The 19,664-nt window shown below is 50.0% G+C and overlaps 2 protein-coding genes across 4 annotated transcripts; one reads left to right on the top strand and one right to left on the bottom strand.

Moving 5' to 3' along the window:
* Positions 1-359: 359 nt before the first annotated feature.
* Positions 360-13,026, top strand: DNAJA3 (DnaJ heat shock protein family (Hsp40) member A3). Of its 3 annotated transcripts, none has more exons than XM_032960977.2 (12): positions 360-576; positions 2,584-2,723; positions 3,513-3,596; positions 4,723-4,935; positions 5,391-5,543; positions 6,501-6,648; positions 6,795-6,859; positions 7,080-7,208; positions 7,981-8,096; positions 9,385-9,482; positions 10,179-10,311; positions 12,399-13,026. In XM_032960977.2, exons 1-11 carry the CDS (start codon positions 393-395, stop codon positions 10,292-10,294), a joined length of 1,446 nt encoding a protein of 481 aa, XP_032816868.1. In that variant the 5' UTR covers positions 360-392; the 3' UTR covers positions 10,295-10,311; positions 12,399-13,026. The 3 variants fall into 3 exon arrangements, with proteins under 3 accessions (XP_032816868.1, XP_032816867.1, XP_032816869.1); XM_032960976.2 differs by having other exon boundaries at positions 10,179-10,315; XM_032960978.2 differs by lacking the exon at positions 10,179-10,311.
* Positions 13,027-13,711: 685 nt separating this feature from the next.
* On the bottom strand, positions 13,712-19,628 carry LRRC59 (leucine rich repeat containing 59). Its single transcript, XM_032960979.2, has 7 exons — positions 19,370-19,628; positions 18,873-18,932; positions 18,177-18,335; positions 17,381-17,485; positions 15,450-15,522; positions 14,472-14,648; positions 13,712-14,177 (listed from the first exon to the last, which is right to left on the bottom strand). Exons 1-7 carry the CDS (start codon positions 19,487-19,489, stop codon positions 13,918-13,920), a joined length of 954 nt encoding a protein of 317 aa, XP_032816870.1. The 5' UTR covers positions 19,490-19,628; the 3' UTR covers positions 13,712-13,917.
* Between the last annotated feature and the right edge of the window lie 36 nt (positions 19,629-19,664).

The following is a 19,664-nucleotide window of genomic DNA, read 5'->3' as shown; positions in this document are numbered from 1 at the left end:
TGGTCCCGCCCGGTCACGTGTGGTGCGGTCGCTGGGGTAGGGGGAAGGGGAGGGGGGGCAGAGGAAGGGGGGAGGAGGGGGGCGGGGAAAGGGGGGGGCGGAAGGAGGGGGGCGGGGAAAGGGGGGGGAGGGGGCGGGGAAAGGGGGGGAGGGGGGCGGGGAAAGGGGGGGGAGGGGGGCGGGGAAAGGGGGGGGAGGGGGGCGGGGAAAGGGGGGGGAGGGGGGCGGGGAAAGGGGGGGGGAGGGGGGCGGGGAAAGGGGGGGGGAGGGGGGCGGGGAAAGGGGGGGGGAGGGGGGCGGGGAAAGGGGGGGGGAGGGGGGCGGGGAAAGGGGGGGGGAGGGGGGCGGGGAAAGGGGGGGGGAGGGGGGCGGAGTCACGTGCGTGCGGCAAGATGGCGGCGCTCAGGGTGTCACGCTTGTCTCTGCTGCTTCGCGGGGCCGAGTGGGAGGCGGCGCCGCGCGGGGTTCTCGCGCCGCTGCCGCCGTCGCTACCCCGCGGCTGCCACCACCTCGCGCTGTGGCGCGCGGCGGAGGCGCCACGGGGTGGAGGCGGCAGCGCCGCCACCACGCAGGGCGGTGAGTGGCAGAGAGGCGCCAGGGCCCCGTAGAGGCCTCGCGCGGGCTGTGACCGGCGTGAGGCAACGCATGGGGGGTGTCGGGTGTCGTCGCGGTGGCGGTGTTTGTGGAGGCGGCGGTGTCGCCGTAGAGACAGGGTGGTGCGAGGGAAATGTCCGTTTGGTCTTGTGTGTGTGTGTGAGGCCCCATGTTGCTGATGGCTTCTCTGCTGCCCGTGGTGTTAAGAGCCCTGCGTGTGTACACTCCGACTCGTGTTAGGGTGGTAACAATGCGCATTGACGTGCGGCTGGGCTTTCCCCGTGGATAAAACTCCCTAACATTGTCCGTCACATTCGTCTTCTTTGTGTTTTTAGTTGAAATTGCCCAATGCGGGATGTAGTGAGTCTTGGTTCACCTCTGCCTCACCGCCCTCTTCTCTCTGGGGTCATCCACGCGCGCGCCACCTGCCGGAGTGGTGGTGGTGGTGATGATGGTGGTGGTGATTGTGGTGGTGTTGATGGTGGTGTTGATGGTGGTGGTGGTGATGATGGTGGTGATGATGGTGGTGATGATGGTGGTGATGATGGTGATGGTGTTGTTGATGGTGGTGGTGTTGATGGTGGTGGTGGTGTTGATGGTGGTAGTGATGGTGTTGATGGTGGTGGTGATGGTGGTGGTGATGGTGGTGATGGTGGTGGTGATGGTGTTGATGGTGGTGGTGGTGATGGTGGTGGTGTTGATGGTGGTGGTGGTGATGGTGGTGGTGTTGATGGTGGTGGTGATGGTGGTGGTGGCTGCACATTCCATTAGAGGGTTTTTGGGGTTAGATCGCGTTAACCTGGCTGCATGCACATCGATATATCGAGCCCTGTTGTGTGCGCAACGTTTCCACGACTGGCTCGGGATCGACAATAGGAGGTGGTCACCGCCAAATGTTAATGAAAATAAAGACGTTGACCCGTGACTTTGCCAATTCAGCTTTATATGCCATTTACGCCCGTTCAAAATGCCTTACCCAGATATGCAAACTATGACTAAAAGCGTGTGACAGTTCCAGATTATTCTATGACACCCATATCTTGATTTGTGTAGTGATGAACCCAATCCACCCTTGTTGATTATCATCAATAATTATTAAACTTGTCTCTGTTTAATTCTCAAATCTTCTGTTATGCAGATCCCTATCTAAACGTACCGCCGTTCCAGGCTACCACGTCACTCTCTACATCCACCTGCATCGGACCAATCCCCAACCACTGTTGTCCATGTCTCGTTGCAGGCGAGCTCACGTTAAAGACCCTAGTGTTATAGCCTCGGCACCTAAAGTTGGTCCCTGCTGTTTCATTTTCATCATCGACATACTCCCAACTGTGGAAGAGCAGAGATGTCAAACGTTAAAACTTGGGAGTCTGATGCAGTAGTTGATGTCATTGTTACCGTATTTGCAGAATGTTGGTCTTCAGCAAAGCAACTAGAATATAAGCGTATGGCATTTACATGCAGGTGCACGCAGTGGATGCTAGTGATTTCGTGTAGGACAGCGTAAGCAGCTTTAAAGATTAATATCATTTTATGGTATTTCTACATGGTATTTTTACATACGTGACTTTACCGAAAAAAACAATGAGTAATTTATGCAGTCACGAAAGCTTTAATTCTTTATTAATATAAAACATGGCAAGACATTGTACATGATATATAATCGGTCAAAGGAGGTTGCAATGGGTAGAACGTGTGCAGAATAGAGGAGGGCTGGATACTTAAAATGAGAATTGGAGTGGGCACCCAGAGGTTGGTGACCAAGGGGGAAAGTCCTAAAGAGAGTAGACTTGGAATGACATGTAAACCCAACAACTCCGGCAAATCACGATAAGTTATCGCGTTGTGTGGCATCAAAGGCTTTGGCGGTGATGACACGTTGACTTTGACCAATCGGCTCTCGCCGTAGGAGCATCCATCACAGACCGTGCATCCTCCGAGTGGCGTGCGCTCACGTTCACCGCGGTCTGTCCCTCCCCCCAACCGCAGTGCATGGGCACTCGAGGCTGCTGCCGGGCAGGGGCTTCCACACGTCGGCCACAGCGTCGGCAGCGAAGAAGGACTACTACCAGATCCTCGGTGTGGCAAAGGATGTGGCACAGAAGGACATCAAGAAGTCTTACTATCAGGTGCGGCATTGAGTACATTTCCCAGAATGCAGCTTGACGTCATACCAGCACTAACCATTTACAGGGACGGGCTTTTGGTTTAACATTCATTTTTCATCTTATAAACCACGACTTCTTTCTCTGCCAACCCCTCTGCCTGCAAGGTAAAAGCCGCGCGACTGGTGTGTGGATGTTGTACCCAGAGTTTAATGGTTCATTAATAAGTAGAGTGCACCACTGTGCCTTAACGCTGTGTGATCCATGCTTTAAAAGGACATCCGAAATATGATCACGTGACTTGATCTTGCTTAGTGTTTACGGAATGGCTCATTCTCGATTCTGTGCTGAAATGAGGTTAAAAAGTAAACTGCTCTTCCAAAGATTTCTATGACCAAAGCAATTGGCTGTGTACCCTTTTGTTATGTTTATTATCACCAATTAAAGCAATAATTGAACTACTATAAAACATAACTCATTAAATTTGTGGAATTACTTATTAATTGTCTGTGAAGAAGTGCTCTTTGACCTGTGCTGACTTTTCTGAAGACCAACAGCAGATGTTAAATATCTTTCGTATGACCGCTTGACAACTTAGCCCTATTTTGCTTGACAAGCTTGTCAAGCTGCAGTGACGGCGGTCAAAACCGGTCCAGTGTGTTTGCCCACTTTTATCATTCATCACGGGGTGGGAGGGGGTAGAGTTTCTCGGGCAGACTTACAGATCCTCATTCTGCTTAAATAAAATGTTTATCGGAGCCCTTTAATCTTTGATGCATGCCTGAAAAGTGTTTGCTTCATGTGGTTTGACAGCTCGCAAAGAAGTACCACCCAGATACGAATAAGGACGATCCCAAGGCCAAGGAGAAGTTTGCGGAACTGGCCGAGGCCTACGAGGTAACAGTCCTCACCCACATGCTACATGAACGAGGTGGAATCTCCATTTGTTATTGCTGCACTTGGCGGAGTTTCCGTGCAAAAATAATACCCCTTGGCTGCCTCGGGTCTGTGTGATGGCTTTGCGAGTGCAGGTGAAAGGGGATGACATTGTGGCCGTGATGCCACTAGAGGCCGCTGCGGTGATTCACCTGAAAGTCACTCGCAAGTCGCTTTATTCCGTTAACGAAGCGTTACAGTTATTGGGCGTTCTCTGACGTGCTGCCTCGTGTGTCTAACAACACGGCTGTGAACACTCCAGATATGCGCATGCCATTATTGACTGTGGAAAACGTGTCGTGTGCATTTACGCGGTCAGATTAGTCGCAGCGTCTCCACAGCTAACATGAACAACGTGATGGTGCATATCTCCGTTTACTACGTTGGCTGAACGATGGATATTCTCCATTCCTATGGCAAAAGATAGTTTCTCTTGGATAACCACCGCTCACTTGCAGCTTCAGCTTGGTAAAAGTTGGTGTTGCCCACCCTGTACCAACGGCTGCGCGTGTAACACTTCATCCATTTAAAATTACAGGAAAGTCTCTGTTGTCCGGTATCCATGGGGAACGGAGGCTGCCGGTTAATCTAATATGCCGGGTATCTGAGAGTTATGGTTCACTAAATTTTCCATGTATGTGACATTTTTCAAGAAAGAAACTGAATCCTACGTTTTAACTTTAACACAATAAATAATTTACTCCTTTGACAGAGGTACTCGCCAGTCAATTGTAGAGCATCCCAGAGTACCTCGCTATCGCTGTCTCTCATTCCTCAATCCTTGTAGCATGCCCCTGCCGTCTACATCATTCCATTCCGTGTCACCGTTTTGTAATCTCCGTCATCAAGCACCTTGATTGAAGGCGCTCTATAAATATATATATTCAAGCTCGGCACTATACGTACAGCGGAGGTCTCGCCTGGACCACACACAGAGCTCTTGCTCCGCTTCTCATCATCGAGGCAGTCCGTGGTCACCTCGTGCGAGCGTCAGCTCCGATTAGACGAGGCCGCGACGACCCGCGCGTACCTCTCTCGCACACGCGTGTCACCGACGCCGAGTGCCCCGCCCCCTCCTCCACCTCAGGTGCTGAGCGACGACGCCAAGCGCAAGCAGTACGACACGTACGGCTCTGCCGGCTTCGATGCCGGTTTCGGCTCGGGAGCCGGCACAGGAGGGCAGCAGTACTGGCGCGCGGGCTCCACCGTGGACCCCGAGGAGCTCTTCCGCAAGATATTCGGGGAGTTCTCGCGGTCCAACTTCGGGGACTTCTCCTCCATGTTTGACCAGCCTCAAGAGGTGGGCTCCGCTGGGCACGTTGCATGGGCGGCATCGTCGCGCTCGCCACACGCACGCAAAGCGCTTGTGCCACAAATGAAAACGCTGATCTCATTAAGGAGCTTTAAACCATATTCACGCGAACTCCGCTCATCCTTGCAGCAGCGGCTTTTGGCTGGCCGTCGAACAAAGACGGTGGTCACCGCATCGCGCGCGCTTTCACATGCCATTCTGCGACCGTCTGGAACGCTCTTCCAATATTAGGAAGGCACTGGAGCTGTAGCACTTTTAAATCTAAATAAAAAACTCATTTATTTTTGTGCTTAGTTTGGTGTCCTTCCCCCGCACCTCTGATTAGCACGATTGGCTACGTACGGTGCAAAATAACGTCAAAAGATGCATGTGTTTCACTGCGATGTGTGTGTGTGTGCGCACAAGAGACCTAATGCGCGCGTCTGCTTTCTCTCTCCACTCAGTTCTTCATGGAGCTGACCTTCACACAGGCGGCCAAGGGAGTGAACAAGGAGATTGCTCTGTTTCTCAACGACACGTGTCAGCGCTGTGAAGGGCGCGGCAATGAGCCGGGCACCAAACTCCAGCGCTGCCACTACTGCAACGGCACGGGCATGGTGAGAACGGGCGCCACTCTAAACTCTTCATTTATTTTATAAACGAAACAATGTTTTCTTTTACCAGGGAAGGCCCACTGAGCTATATAGCTCTGATTCAGAAGCAACCTAGCCATCACATGATAGCTCGCCAACACCGCCACTCGCTAACAGCGCCACTCGCCTCCCGACCAGCACGGTTGGCTACATACGGTGCGAAAGAAGTTCAATATATATGCAACATACGTACATTGCCGACCGGGTGAATGTGTCAGTTAAGTGGGTGAGCCTCACAGAACCGGTGATGCTGAGCATGTTTTGAATGGGGTTGTGGTGAAGTTTGGCGTCTTTGAGTTCATGTCTGCCAGACATATTTGTTGGAAGGAGTTATTGTAGTTGGTCAAAGTGCGCCTGTCCATGCGGTGTTATATAGTTCTCCTTGGCAGAGTGTTCCACGACAGATAACATCTAGAAATAACCTCTGCTGCAGACATGTGTAATATTCTACATTTAGTTGCTTAACATTTGTAGAGATGAATGTAACTTCTGGGTGTATCTTATTACTTGTAATGGGAAGGTGTGTGTTGGTAGGTATTCTAGTGGTCACCATGAGGCTGGAAACCAAAGGATACTGTTAGAGCATATCTATGGGGCTATGCGTCTCTGTGTGAGTATAGATCTCTTTGCAAGTCTGTGGATCTCTGTGAGTCTAGGTCTCTGTGAGTCTATCGGTCTCTGTGCGAGTCTAAAGCCAGATGGTGTTGGGAGTCTGTCAGGGCATACGTTGGAGGTCGCGTGTCGACAGCGCAGCGTCTGCGGGATCCTGCAGATGGTACCAAACATTGGCAATAAATTGTGGCGGTGGCAATAACGTTGGCAGTGATGACATATTGATCTTGGAACAGAGGGTTTACAATTGTGTGGGTAACCACCACCAAAGGCATGTGGACCCATGCCGGCCTGGCGCATGTGTTGCAGGAAACGATAAACACAGGGCCCTTTGTGATGAGGTCCACGTGCCGCCGGTGCTCCGGCAAGGGCACCATCATGACGAACCCGTGCACGCTGTGCCACGGCTCTGGGGAGACCAAGCAGAAGAAGACGGTGGTGGTGCCCGTGCCCGCCGGTACCGAGCCGCGCCCGATGACCACACACCAGCGTGCAGTGCACCACACCTCTGATAAGCATGGTTGGCTACGAACTGTACGCAAGAAGTTCAACATACATACATACGTTCAAACGATAAAAGACATTGATGTGCGGTGTGCTCAGGAGTGGAAGACGGACAAACGGTTCGCATGCCTGTGGGGAAGAAGGAAATCTTCATCACGTTCAGGGTACGTCGCCTTCGCACCTCCAACACGACGTACTGAACTAATTTTTTTTATTTTACCACCCCACCCCCCTCGTGCACCACAGTGCCGAACTTCATAGGCGCCGCTACTTGCCAACAGCGTTTGCCCCAACAGTCCGTTGAGGCTACACGGTGGGGGGATCTCTCCGTCCTTTGCACTGCCCTGCCTGACCGTCGGGGCGTGTTCCAACTCAACCCCGCAGGTGCAGAAGAGCGCCACGTTCCGCCGCGAGGGGGCGGACGTTCACTCGGACCTCCACATCTCCGTCGCGCAGGCGCTGCTGGGCGGCACGGCGCGCGTACAGGGTCTCTACGACTCCTTCACCATCACAGTGAGCCGCGCACGCCAACACTCACAGCGACGGCGCTCTCGTTACAATAACATCTCTAAACCGAGGACCCTCCTGGTGGTCCGCGAGGCGGCTACGGAGGGTGTGTCCGCGGAAAATAAAAAAAAGACAACATCATCCTCACAAAGGAAATGTACGATTTCAAATAACGAGTAGTAGCGTGTAGTGGTCCGCAAAATGTTTGAAGGTTGAAAATGGGTCCACACACTCAAACTAAACTTTTGTATTTTACCAGGTAAGGCTCCATTGAGCTGTTTCTCTTTTTCAGAAGTGATCTGGCCACAAATGATAGCCCAATGAAGTGGCTTATGTAGACATTTATAGTAGCCACTGGTGGCGAGACAATAGGGGAGGCTGTCTCTGGTGTAGGCCAATCAGTTTCAAGGACAATGCGTGCATTACTATCAATGGAAATTTGTGTGCATGTTTTACTACAAGCATGATGTGTGGTTAATGCAGACCTGATGCTTTGTAATAGGTGTCTATTTGGTGTTTGAACATCTTAACACCTCCTGTGTTGTTGCTGCCAAGGGTTGAGCCCTTTTCTTTAAGACGAGCATTTTTGGTAGTGAGTGTACAACCCTCTGCTGAAATAAAGCCTCATGGATATTGTTTGATAATACTTCACCGCACTGGTCAGTGTGAGTTGGGAAAGGAGGAGTCCAGCATCGGGCCACTGATGTTAACCACGGCTTATGGTTGAGCTAGGGGTTGGCGAGGTTGTTGATTGTAAAGCCCTCTCTGCGTTGCTTAGATACCAAGTGGGGTCCAGCCGGACCACCGGATACGCATGGCTGGCAAGGGAATCAACCGCGTGAACAGCTACGGCTACGGCGATCACTACATCCACGTCAAGATCCGCATCCCCAAGTGAGTCCGCTCCCCACCGCACGTACGTACGTGTACTGTACATAGCCAACCGTGCTAATCTGGAGGTCCGCGGGGGTCCATACAGGAGTTCCGTACAGGAGTTCCGTACAGGAGTTCCGTACAGGAGTCACACGGACTCAGTGGCGAGGGATCGTCCGCACCCTCCATCTCTTAACCCCTTTCCATTCCGATGACTTACATGTACGTCATCAGTTTTTATTTCGATTCGGTACGTCATCGGAATGGAAATAAAAGGCCACGCGGGGGGGCATGTGGCACTTTGGCGCCAGGTCTCAGAGTGTGGCGGTTGTGTTGCTACAGTTCTCCGCGGTGAGTGCGATGTCTTGAAAAACAGCGGCGCTACGCCTCTAAATAAAATTGCACGCTAATCCTTTGCACGTTTCAGCGGGACCCCCACCCTGCATCTTGCAGACGTCTTGGAAGAGGAAAGATTTAAGACTGGATGGGCGCACCAGCCACAGTCTGCTGGGGTATCGCTGCGTAGCGTGGGCGGCAGGGTGTCGCAGTGGTAAATCTGCTGCGTCATAGAAAGAAGTTTCCTGCGTTTGATCCCCGACGCAGGATGCATTTCTGTATGGAGTTTGTTCAACTCTCCCCATATTACCGAGTGGCTTTCTTCCCATAGCTCACAATGTAGCCAGTAATTGACAAAAACATCCCAATGCTGAAACATTACCTGCATATAACTCAGTTGGGATTACACCAGAATCTTTAGACTGCAGGAGGAATCCGATGAGTTATGAAGCTCTTTTTCACAGATGTCCAGCAGCATCTGCCCCCCTTACTGCGATAACCTAGCAGGACCCTCCTGAAAAAGAGTCCTTGGGGACTCGGGTTGGGCTTTCCTGAGTAAACAAGCGGAGTAGTAATAATAAGGGGCACCGCAGTGGCGAGATGTTAACTCCCTCACCTGGTATACAGGATGTCGTGGGTTCGATCTCGCCCCTGACTAATGTATATTTGGAGTTTGCGTGTCTTATCTCTCTCTAGTTGCGTGGATTTTTCTCCAGTTTTTCCCTCCACATTTAGAATCGATGTGCGTTTAGAGTATTTGGCTGCTACTGGAAATTTCCACGTGATAAGCCACGTCATTGAGCCATCATTTGATAGGCAGGTCGCTTCTGAAAAAGAGCTACACAGCTCAGTGGGGCCTAACCCGGTAAAATAAAAAATAGTTTCGTTTCAATAATACCAAATAAATAATGTACGGTATGTTGCGAGGACGCGCGGTGCGTTGCTGATGCACGTTGCCTTTGCCGGGGGCCAGACGCTTGTCGGAGCGCCAGAAAGCATTGCTGCTGGAGTACGCAGAGGAGGAGAGTGACGTGGAGGGGACGGTGACAGGCATCGCCAACACGAGCACAGGTGCCGCACGACCATTCTCTTGCTCGCCGCCGCTATTGCATCGCACGCCACGATTCGCGAAAGCAAGCAGCTTTTTGTGGTACGGCAGTGGCGCGCCGGTTTACGTCGGAGGGGGGGTGAGGTGGGGGATGCGTTTCTGAAAGGTGCGGCGATGACGACGAATATCGAAACGGCAGAAATCAAAGTGGGGATTACGGGGCAGGAGGTGGCGGAGGCGAAAGAGGCTGAGAGGTGACGGATAACGATAAAAGACGGACGATGATGCTGTTGGTGACGTGAGTGTGTGGGGTCGAGGCAACGCGAATCATCGGGTTGCGGTGTTAACAATAAAGCGACATTGTCTTTTGCAAAAACGACGTAAAAGTGGGTGAGAGACGTAAATCGGGGCGATACTGTGATCGCACCGAGGTCGCTGCAGCGTGAAGCATCGTCCTGAAGGTGGCCGGGTTACAGATATAATAGTAATAAACTCGTTTTTCTAAGCGAAAATCGCACAAGGCCTCCCAAGCGCTTTACATAAAGCCCAAGTTGAATCTGCTGCTTTAAAAGGAAACCCGGCAGCGCCACGAATCGTCACGCGGGCGCGTTGGCGTCCCTCCCCTCCCCCCGCGTGGCGGCTCCCGTTCGGCGACGAGACGCGTGGCTGCAGATGGTTGTGTGTGGGAGTACGCCGCCGCGTGTGCCTGTCTCCTGCAGAGAGGAGTAAGGCCAGCCATACCTCGGACACTCGCTCGCACTCTGAGCAGCAGCAGCAGCAGCAGCAGCAGCCGAAGGAGGGATTTTTTAATAAATTAAAGAAATTGTTCAACTGAAGGGTCTTCTTCCTGAGGCAGGTAGGATTTATTTTTTATTACTCATTCAAAATCAATTATTTCCAATTGGTCGCTTCTTAACCTCTTGGAAGACAAACAGGTATATATAAGCATGGAAGGTATATTCTGAAGGTAATAAGGGAGTGGAGCGCACGGTGGTTGGGGCACATGTGCAGTTGAAAGGAGGACGCCACAGGAGCGAGATGTTATCGCCCACACTAGGTATACAGGCAGTCATGGGTTTGATCCCGATCCTGACGCCTGTTGTATATTTGGAGTTTGCGGTGTCTCTCTCCTTCTGGTCACGTGGATTTTTATCCAGATCCTCCGATTTTTCCCTCCACATTTATAACCGACGCGCATTCAGATTATTTGGCTGCTGCTATACATTTCCACGCGATAAGCCACTTTATTGAGCTGCCATTCGTGGCCAGGACATGTCGGAAAAAGAGCTAATGGCTAAGTGGGTTGGCGTCCGAGCACAGGCTGGAGGAGTCGGGCAGGCCAGCGGGGACGGACAATGGGAGTGTGACCCAGAGGTCGTAGACCGAGGGGAAGACGTAGAGCCAGACGGTGGAATCCATGAGGGGTGGCCGTTGCTAACGGGGGGTGGATATTTCCCTTTCCCCAGCTCATAAGCCACTTCTTTGAGCTGTCATGTGATAACCAGGTCGCTTCTGAAAATGAGCTTTATAGCTCAGTGGGCCTTACCTGGTGAAATAAAAATTGTTTAGATTAGTTGAGAGATCCAGCACAGGAAATTAAGCGATGACTTGCTACGGTGGCATTGGCCACGTGGCCGTTTGACCTCCAGGTGATGTCATGGCTTGCTCGGGCAGCAGTGCGCGGGGGGATATTTTATACATCCGGAGGTGAATGTGGTGGCGCGCTACCATTCAGGGGTACTCCCTCGCCTGCTTCGTGCTGCCCACTGCTTCGTGCTGCTCACTGCTGCGAAGCTGCCCACTGACACTTGCCGTACACTGCTGCGTGCTGCCCACTGACACGGTCCCATCGCTGTGTGCTGCCCACTGACACGGTCCCATCGCTGTGTGCTGCCTATTGCCGTTTTTGCTGCCTACTGCTGTGCTCATTACGTGCTGAAAATTTCTGCCCACTGCTGCTTGCTCCCCACTGCTACTCGGTTTTAATAGTTTATAATCTCAAGCTGCCCACTACTGTGTGCAGTCTGCACATCCTACTGCTGCCATCACTGTGTGGACCGCGCGTGTCACCCGTGCTGCTGCTGTAGCGTCACAACGTATACTTTGACTTGAGTGTCCGTCCCTGCGTGCTCAGCGTCTTGAGGAGCGGTTGTACCCCGGTAGGCAGTGGTCGAAGTGTAAATGTGTATAAAGTTACACAGCATGAAAGCTGTTCACCCTACAAGCCATGCTAATTGCTGTTTCCCCTGAGGGAAACGTCCAATTGTAGGATGTTTGACTGGCAGGGTGGCAGAGTGGTAACACATGTATCTCACAGAAAAAAGGCCTATGGGTCAATTTACGACACAGAAATCTTTCTGTGGAGTTTGTATGTTGTTCCCCCTGTTCTGTGTGGGTTTCCACCAGGTTCTCCAGTTATCTCCTCCCATAGCTAAGAAAACACAATATAACTGGCATTGGCCAAACATCCCAATGCTGAAAAAATACCTGAATATTACTCAATCGGGATTACATTATAGCAACATAGTATGTATGTTGAACTTCTTTCGCACTGTACTTAGCCAACCACGCTAATCAGAGGTGTTGGGGAAGGACAACAAACTTAACACAAAAAGCAGTTATAAATAAGTTTACAATTTAGAATTGTGGCATCGCCCCCTTGTTGTGAAAACTTTGCACGACCCTCAAGTTGGATTCCCGCTCACGGCCAACATCGGTGACGATTATCTGAACCGGTCCTGGGCCTCCCCTGGGTCGAATCGGCCTCAAATGCGTACCTGGTGTAGCGGGCATGGTGCTGGCCACCCATCCCCTCGTGTGCCGTGCCAGCCTTCATAGGTGCAACTCGCTAACAGCACTTGCCCCAAGCATCCTGTTAAGGCAATGGGGGAGATGTCGTTTTAATGTATATATTGCTCTCTCCTCTTTTTCTGCAACAGGGAAAAGGTGGACTGGTACCTAGATGTGCACAAGACTGCCATGGAGGAACAACACGTAAAATATGACCTGCCCTTTTCCATGGTCTACTGCCCTAGCCTCTCTATATGATATATCCCCCACGTTCCCCGTCTAGCTATGTCTTTGCACAGCATTATTGTACATCACAAGATAACATAGACACATAATAGGCTGTTGTAAAGTAAGTGGCAGGTCGTGTTTACAGAAATGGACGAAAGCATCATACTTTTAAGAATAATCCTCTGTACAAATGTTTCCTTAATGTCCAAAGTTCCTATCGGTATTTTCAAAATTAAACTAATTATGCCTATACAGTATTTATTTTTTCTCCTTGGTTGCTATTTTGGTATTTCTAAATCAATTTTAAGTTTAAGATTCAAAGCAAAAGATCGTTATACATGCCCCTAAAGTCTTCAATGAAGCTAAAATGCACAACCGTCCATTGTTATGCTTTAACTGCAGAAACCCGTTATGTGCATATATTGTTTCTGCTTTTTAGGAAATGGGCTTGTTATGTAAAGACTGAGCTGCATTCTGATTAAAACGGCAACTATTAAGAGACGTTGATTATGTTATGGTACTCAAAATAAATATTTGGACTCTCAAGTAGAGCTGCTGCTGCTGTGATGTTAATGGTCGGCACGCCGCTCATGCAGTCCAGATGCTGCAATTTTGACCTGGCGAGGCAATTGAAATAACCAGCAAGTTTCTTAAACCTACCTACACTTTCAAATTTTACTAGGCAAGACCCACAGCTATTATCTTTTTTAAGAATCAACCTGGCCACAAATGATAGCTCTACAAATTAGCTTGTGGAAATCTATAGCGGCCAAGTGCTCTTAAACATGTGTTGTTGATTCTAAATGTGGTGGGGTCACAGATGGTGCATCGGCCAGTCGTCTCGGTCAGTCAACCTGGGTCTGTCCCGTCACCTGCCAGCGAGCCTTCAACACTTCACGTGGCCTTAAAGTGCACGTAGCCTGGCACAAGCGACATGGTGATGTCACCGCGACTTAGTGGCCAATGGCAGTTGTTGAAACCGCTGGGTTGAGTAATATCGTTGGACTGCCCAAACCAACCATATCTGCACATTCTGCCACAATGCTGTGGCCTGTCACCACGTCTACGTGCGAAGCCAAGAGGAAAACCCCAGTGACAGGGCAGTGATAATTCTGGCAGCATTGAGCTTCATGGGATGCGAGTCTGTGCATGCATGTGGAAGGGACATTTGCATGCAGTAGCTTGCAAAAAATTATGACTTGGCTTGTTAGACCTACCACGTAGAGTAAAAACATTGTGGCTGCCCTTTTATTTTACTATCAAGATAAATATAACAAAAGTATTACTCCAGCATATGAATTGCATCATGAAACTAATTCATTTAATGTTAATGCAGCATATTGCAGACGTCAATTTAAACGTGTCATTCTACTTATGTTGGAAAACCTTCAACACATTCCAATTCCACGGGAATATTTATTTTCCGCAAGGTATAAATCGTTACGCATGCATGTGACATATTTCCAGAAAATATTGGAAGATTAAGTTTTGACGCAGAGCGTTGAGTATTCCCGCATAGACCCTGTTGACGTGATCACAGGGACCTGGCGACGCTGGGCCTTGGCCCTGACAGTAGAGAACGAGGCCCGCCATCAGACCTCCAAGCACAAGAACCAGGAAGAGCAGCGCTGGGACCCTGCGGCACGACCAGCGACCAGCACTGGCCCGCCGCCGCCGCCGCCGCTCGCCAACCACAGCGTCTACCGGCACACATGCGCATCCTGGTGAACACGCGCTAAACACTCCCGGGGCATCGGCAACGCTCGACCAAACGCGCAGCAGCAACTTTCAACTCTTAAAACGAGCCCTCGCAGCGAGCTCCACCGACCCACCGAATTGCCCAGCCACCCACAAAATATGAACAGTTGCACAAAATTCTATAGTTGTATACTTATAGAGTCGTTGATCTACTTTCAAATACACCCCATGCACCTGGACACCGACTCCACCCTCACGGACACTGCGACTGTGTGGGCCGCGCCCAAGAGTCTCACCATGCGGGGCCACGCTGGGTTTGGGAGCCGGGGTCTCGTTCCGCTGCCGGAGCTGAGCCTGTGCCTCCTCGTACTCGCGCCGCCTCTTCTCCTTCTCCATCGCCTTCTGCTGCTTACGCAGCTCCCGCTTGGCCTCCTCCTGTCGCAGAAGCTCGGCCTCCTTGCGCGCCTGCTTAGCTGCACGCGTGGACACAGTAAACTATAAAAAAAAACTATGAACTTTGTATTTCGACCAGGTAAGGCCCACTGAGCTATGTAGCTCTTTTTCAGAAAAGACCTGGCCACAAATGGTCGCTAAATGAAGTGGCTTATCACCACGTGGAAATTTATAGCAACCAAATAACCGTAATATATGTTGATTCTAAATGTGGAGAGAAAAACCGGAGAAAAATATACACAAGCACAGGGAGAACATACAAACTCCAAAAATACAGCATGCATCAGGGTCGGGATCGATTCCACGACCTGCATACCAGGCGAGGGAGTTAAGATCTCACCAACATGGCGCCCCAAAGCGTGAACTCACCCTGCTGGTACTACAGGGCTTCGGGCCCCCCCCCCCCCAGTGCGTTGTGGGTAACAATGCAATATACATTTACAGATATCCCTCGATTTACGAAAGGGACGCATTTTAGCGTTAATTTTATTTAGAGGCGTGGCGCTGCTTTTTTAAAAGACAATGTACTGTAATCACCGCAGAGAACTGTAGCGACACGACCGCTGTGTACGATAGCTGGTGCCAAACTGCCACACGCCCTCCCGCGTGGCCTTTGACTTGTGATTATATTCGGAATCGCAAGTAAAACTAAGTGTACGTCTAGATTTGAAGCTTTCGTGACTGCAAGGATCCATACTCTTTGGTTCTATTCGGTAAAGTCACGTGACTTTACCGAATAGAACCAAAGAGTAAGTGTACGTCATCGGAACGGGAAATGGTTAAGTACGATTCTCTATCCAATTCACAAGCCACACTCTTACATCGCTCTTTCTCCAGACGTTGTTGCTGGGCCTTCTCCTCTTCCGCCTGCATCTGCTTCATATACTCCACCACCTGGCAGGGGATGGAACATTGTCAAACGGAACACTGAAATGTGGTGAATCATTATTATACCGATCATTGTCTATCCACTGATGGGTAACAGGTTTCTTTTTTATATGGATGAAGGCTTCCCCATGCCATCACCATCTCTGCAATCCATCCTCCAATTAGCACCTCCGATTAGCACGGATGGTTACGTAGGGCGTGAAAGAAGTTCATCATACACGCATACATATCTTGCTCTTGCACATGAACGAAACTCATCACAGCTCTACGCTGGCACATTCTCCAATTTGGCTGCTATTCTGTCACGAGTCTTGTCCAGTGGTCATGATCCATCCACGCAATGTGTCCACTCACCAATAACGAAATAAAACACCCTCCCTGTCTAATTTCTGCTCCTCCCTCAAGACCCACCTCTTCTCCCTGGCGCATCCTTCCCTCCATCCCTAGGTAGTCTCGTAATTGCCGTACCCACTAAACCTGCCTTCCCAGACCCCATCCCTCTACACCAATATCAACTTTAGCTACCCTCACTGTACCACTCATAACCCTTGTAAAGTGCCTTGGATAAAGGCGCTATTTAAAAATATAAGATAAGAAAACAACAGCGTGCTTTGTGTAATGGGTTATTATTTATTCCGTTTAGCAATATTACTTTAGAGGTCAATTGGATGATTTGTTGTGAACCTACACAACCACTGTGTTGCAAGTGAATTTCACTGTTTAAACACACAGGTGACTTTACTGATAAACCACTATAATGGTGACATTTACAGTTTAAATGTGTTTTTAATAAATATTTCACCTGGATAATCACTTGAGATGGAACATCTAATTTACAAGGGTGTCCAAAATGTTGATTAACACAGCAAATCTGTTTTAACAGCATCAAGCATGGCTATATGAACGATACTAAACTTAAATTTTGATTTAAAGCTTTCGTGACTGCAGGGATTCATATTCTTGGTTCTTTCGGTAAAGTCACGTAGAATGGAAACAAAATAAAAATATAAAACAATTATTACGACGTTTCGACTGCAACACAAGCAATCATCATCAGGTGTGAAACCCACAGCAAGAAAATACCACAAAAAAGCCAGTCTCAAGAATTATCTTCAAGAGGGCCTGGCCAAGTTTTTGCAATGATTAACTTGCAGGTATTTTTTAGACATTGGGAGGTTTGGCCAATACCAGTTACATTATGTTTTGTTCGCTATGGGAAGAAACCTGACAACACAGAATAAATTAATGCAGAACAGGAGAACAAACTCAACAAAGAATGAGCTAGTCATCGAACCCAGGAACTTATTTTTGCAGTGAGACACAAGCTGTTTTTTTTACTTTCCCATTCTCTCCCCTCCGCCCCTCCACTGCTTCCCGTCCCTCCCCAATACAAACCTGTCATACCCTTATCAGTGCCTATCTTATTACAGACTAATTCAGACCTTATTGTTCACCGCGTGCCCTTGTAAATCTCAACGTTCATCTTACAAAATCCCATGACAAGGGAGAAACACAAACAAATAGAAACATTTTTGTTTCCCGTATTGAAACAGATATACGCCGTGTGGACTTGAAAACTCAGTTTCTCTGTATCAGAATACGGGTAAAACGTGTGGGTTGACAGGTATGCCAATAGCCCTTTCGTGATCCACAAGTACCCCTCCATCACCGTCACTCATTCCTCAATACCTTGTAGCACGCTCCTGTCAACTTCTTCATTCCATGTCACCGTTTTGTAAGCTATGTAATAAAGTGCCTTCAGTGAAGGGGCTCTACGTATGGCGCAGAAGAAGTTCAACATTACTAGCGCACCACTTAGCCACTCAAATTTAAGCTCAACACTCTACATAGGGCGAGGTCTCACCTGGACTGCACACAGCTTGCACTGCTTCTCATCGAGGCAGTCCGTGGTCACCTTGGCAAGAGCTGGCTCTAGGGGATTGTCCTTCAGATCCAACCATTTCAGACTCTGCAAGACAGTGCAACACAAGTTGGTTACTTACATTAAAGCATCAGGATATAACACAAGATTCACAGGGTTGTTTTTACCTTATGGACAACTAACTTAACTATCTTAACTAGTTTTATTTTACCAGGTTAAGGCCCCACTGAGCTATGCAGCTGTTTTTTCAGAACTTAGCGACTAAGCTCGACAAAGTGGTATATCACATGGAAATTTATAGCAGCAGCCAAATAGTCTCAACGCATGTTGAGTCTGTGGGAGAACAAACAAGCCAACTCCAAATATAGAGCAGGCATCACGGTCGGGATCGAACCCACAACATCCTTCATCCCAGGCGAGGTAGTTAACATCTTGCCACCATGGAGCCCCATTCATCCAGCGGTGAACTCCTTCTTTCGTATGACATATAGACTCAGAGCAAAAACTGCAATTTCACATTCAGGTGGTTAAGCCAGACAATTGTGTCAAGGAGCAGCAGAGTCGTGTATCATCGCCTCAATGTCTCCTTCATATTTGTGGATCGGGGCATTGCATCGTTATGCGTTGTTACGGTCTGTTCTGGATGACCACGGTCGCACACTACTCCTGGAGAGTTTTTTTTATTTTCCACTTGTGCATCATCAGGGTATCTGCATCAGCAATGAACTGACGAGGGCCGATGACGACAACGTCGCCCCCCGTATGGGCAGCTTGTCACCTTGAGCTGAGCGAAGCTGGTGGGCAGTGACTGCAGCTTGTTCTGAAATAGGTCGAGGTGGTGCAACCACACGAGCTCCCCAAACTCGGCGGGAAGCTCCCTCAGCTGGTTCTTGCTCAGGTCCAGCTTAACCAGATGCGTCAGCCTGCTGAACTCTGGCTGCAAGACGACAATTAACACCACCACACAGCGCAACAAGCATAAACACTTTAGCTGTTCGAATGTAACGTTAAAGCGTTAGCGTTATTGTGGAGAATCAGTAGTAACATAGTAACATTATTCACAGGCAATATGCCTCTTTGCGTTAATTATATTAGCGTTGTGGAGAATTTAAGTAGTAACATTATTTACAGACAATATGGCTCGTATTTATTTTGCACATACTGTACGTTGAACTTCTTTTGCACCGTATGTAGCCAACCGCGCTAATCGGAGGTGCGGGAGGAGGACAAAAAACTAAACGCATTCATTGTGAGGTCAAGAGATAATATTTACTCTTCCAAAGACGGCCTCTGGGTCACGCGAGTGAGGGTTAAAGGTCACCCTTCTACGGTGTCGATCAGTGGTTACTCCCTGTTGCGTTGCCACCAGATCATAAATTAATAGCATTGTCAATTACACCAATAGCTTAGTAATCCGATCCGGCGCATGTCAATTAGTACCAGAGATTGTCAATTAGATCTAGAGATGTTTCACCTGCAGTGATGTCAGTAGATTACAGGACAGGTCCAGGACCGTTGCTTTCGGCAACTCTGCCTGCGATAAAAAAAGGTAATCTTAATAAGATTAATAGCGTGCACATACACACACAGCAAACAATGTTACAAAATATACAAACGTCCACCAACTCAACGTAAAGTTAACGAACAAATCGCGTTTAGGCCGCGTGTGACGTCAGGGGCACGGCTCGACTCGTGCAGTGGAAAAACGCAACCCGAGTCAATGGGGGATTGGTGCCGCGCTCGGCACGGACATAGCTCGGCGGATGTGCAAAGTGGAGAACGGCGGGGACATCGGCGCGTGGACTCGGCTCCGCACTGTCGAGTGGCGGCGCCAATTCTCCCGCCACAGACCAAACCCGGACACGTTTCTGGGTCAGCCTCCGTCTCAACCTCACACGACGTGACTTCCCCCCCCCCCAGATCCCCTCACCCTCCCAGATCCCCTCACCCCCCACACCCCACACACCGTACCAGCTCGCGCACGGGCGCCTCAGCGAGGCCGCAGAGGCTCAGGTCGAGCTCGCGCCCCTCCAGTTTGTCGCGCAGCGTCAGCCGCTCGCGCCGCGACCCAGCAGCAGCAGAAGCAGACATCTCTCGGTGGCTTTGCGCGTGTCCCGAGACCGCTCCGCTCTGTGGCGCTGTGAGCGCGCGACACGCACACAGGCGGAAGGAGACGCGCGGGGTCAGGGGTCGCCACGCACGAAGGCGGAAGCGGAACCGCCCGAGGCGGCGGGGGCGGAACGGGGGGGGGGGGATGTGCGGTGGG

Source organism: Petromyzon marinus, chromosome 26 (assembly GCF_048934315.1).
Source record: "Petromyzon marinus isolate PM22_M1 ecotype Great Lakes invasive population chromosome 26, UKy_Petmar_22M1.pri1.0, whole genome shotgun sequence".
NCBI lineage: Eukaryota > Metazoa > Chordata > Hyperoartia > Petromyzontiformes > Petromyzontidae > Petromyzon > Petromyzon marinus.
The sequence above is the reverse complement of the archived record's forward strand: the minus strand, read 5'-3'. Positions and strand labels throughout refer to the sequence as shown.

Coding starts and splice junctions, on each gene's coding strand:
- LRRC59 (XM_032960979.2), bottom strand. CDS start 19,489: ATGTCTGCTTCTGCTGCTGCTGGGTCGCGGCGCGAGCGGCTGACGCTG. Junction 15,523..17,380: donor GCAAGCTGTGTGCAGTCCAG/GTGAGACCTCGC, acceptor ATCCCCTGCCAG/GTGGTGGAGTATATGAAGCA. Junction 14,178..14,471: donor ACCCAGCGTGGCCCCGCATG/GTGAGACTCTTG, acceptor GTGTGCCGGTAG/ACGCTGTGGTTGGCGAGCGG.
- DNAJA3 (XM_032960977.2), top strand. CDS start 393: ATGGCGGCGCTCAGGGTGTCACGCTTGTCTCTGCTGCTTCGCGGGGCC. Junction 2,724..3,512: donor TCAAGAAGTCTTACTATCAG/GTGCGGCATTGA, acceptor GTGGTTTGACAG/CTCGCAAAGAAGTACCACCC. Junction 5,544..6,500: donor ACTGCAACGGCACGGGCATG/GTGAGAACGGGC, acceptor CATGTGTTGCAG/GAAACGATAAACACAGGGCC.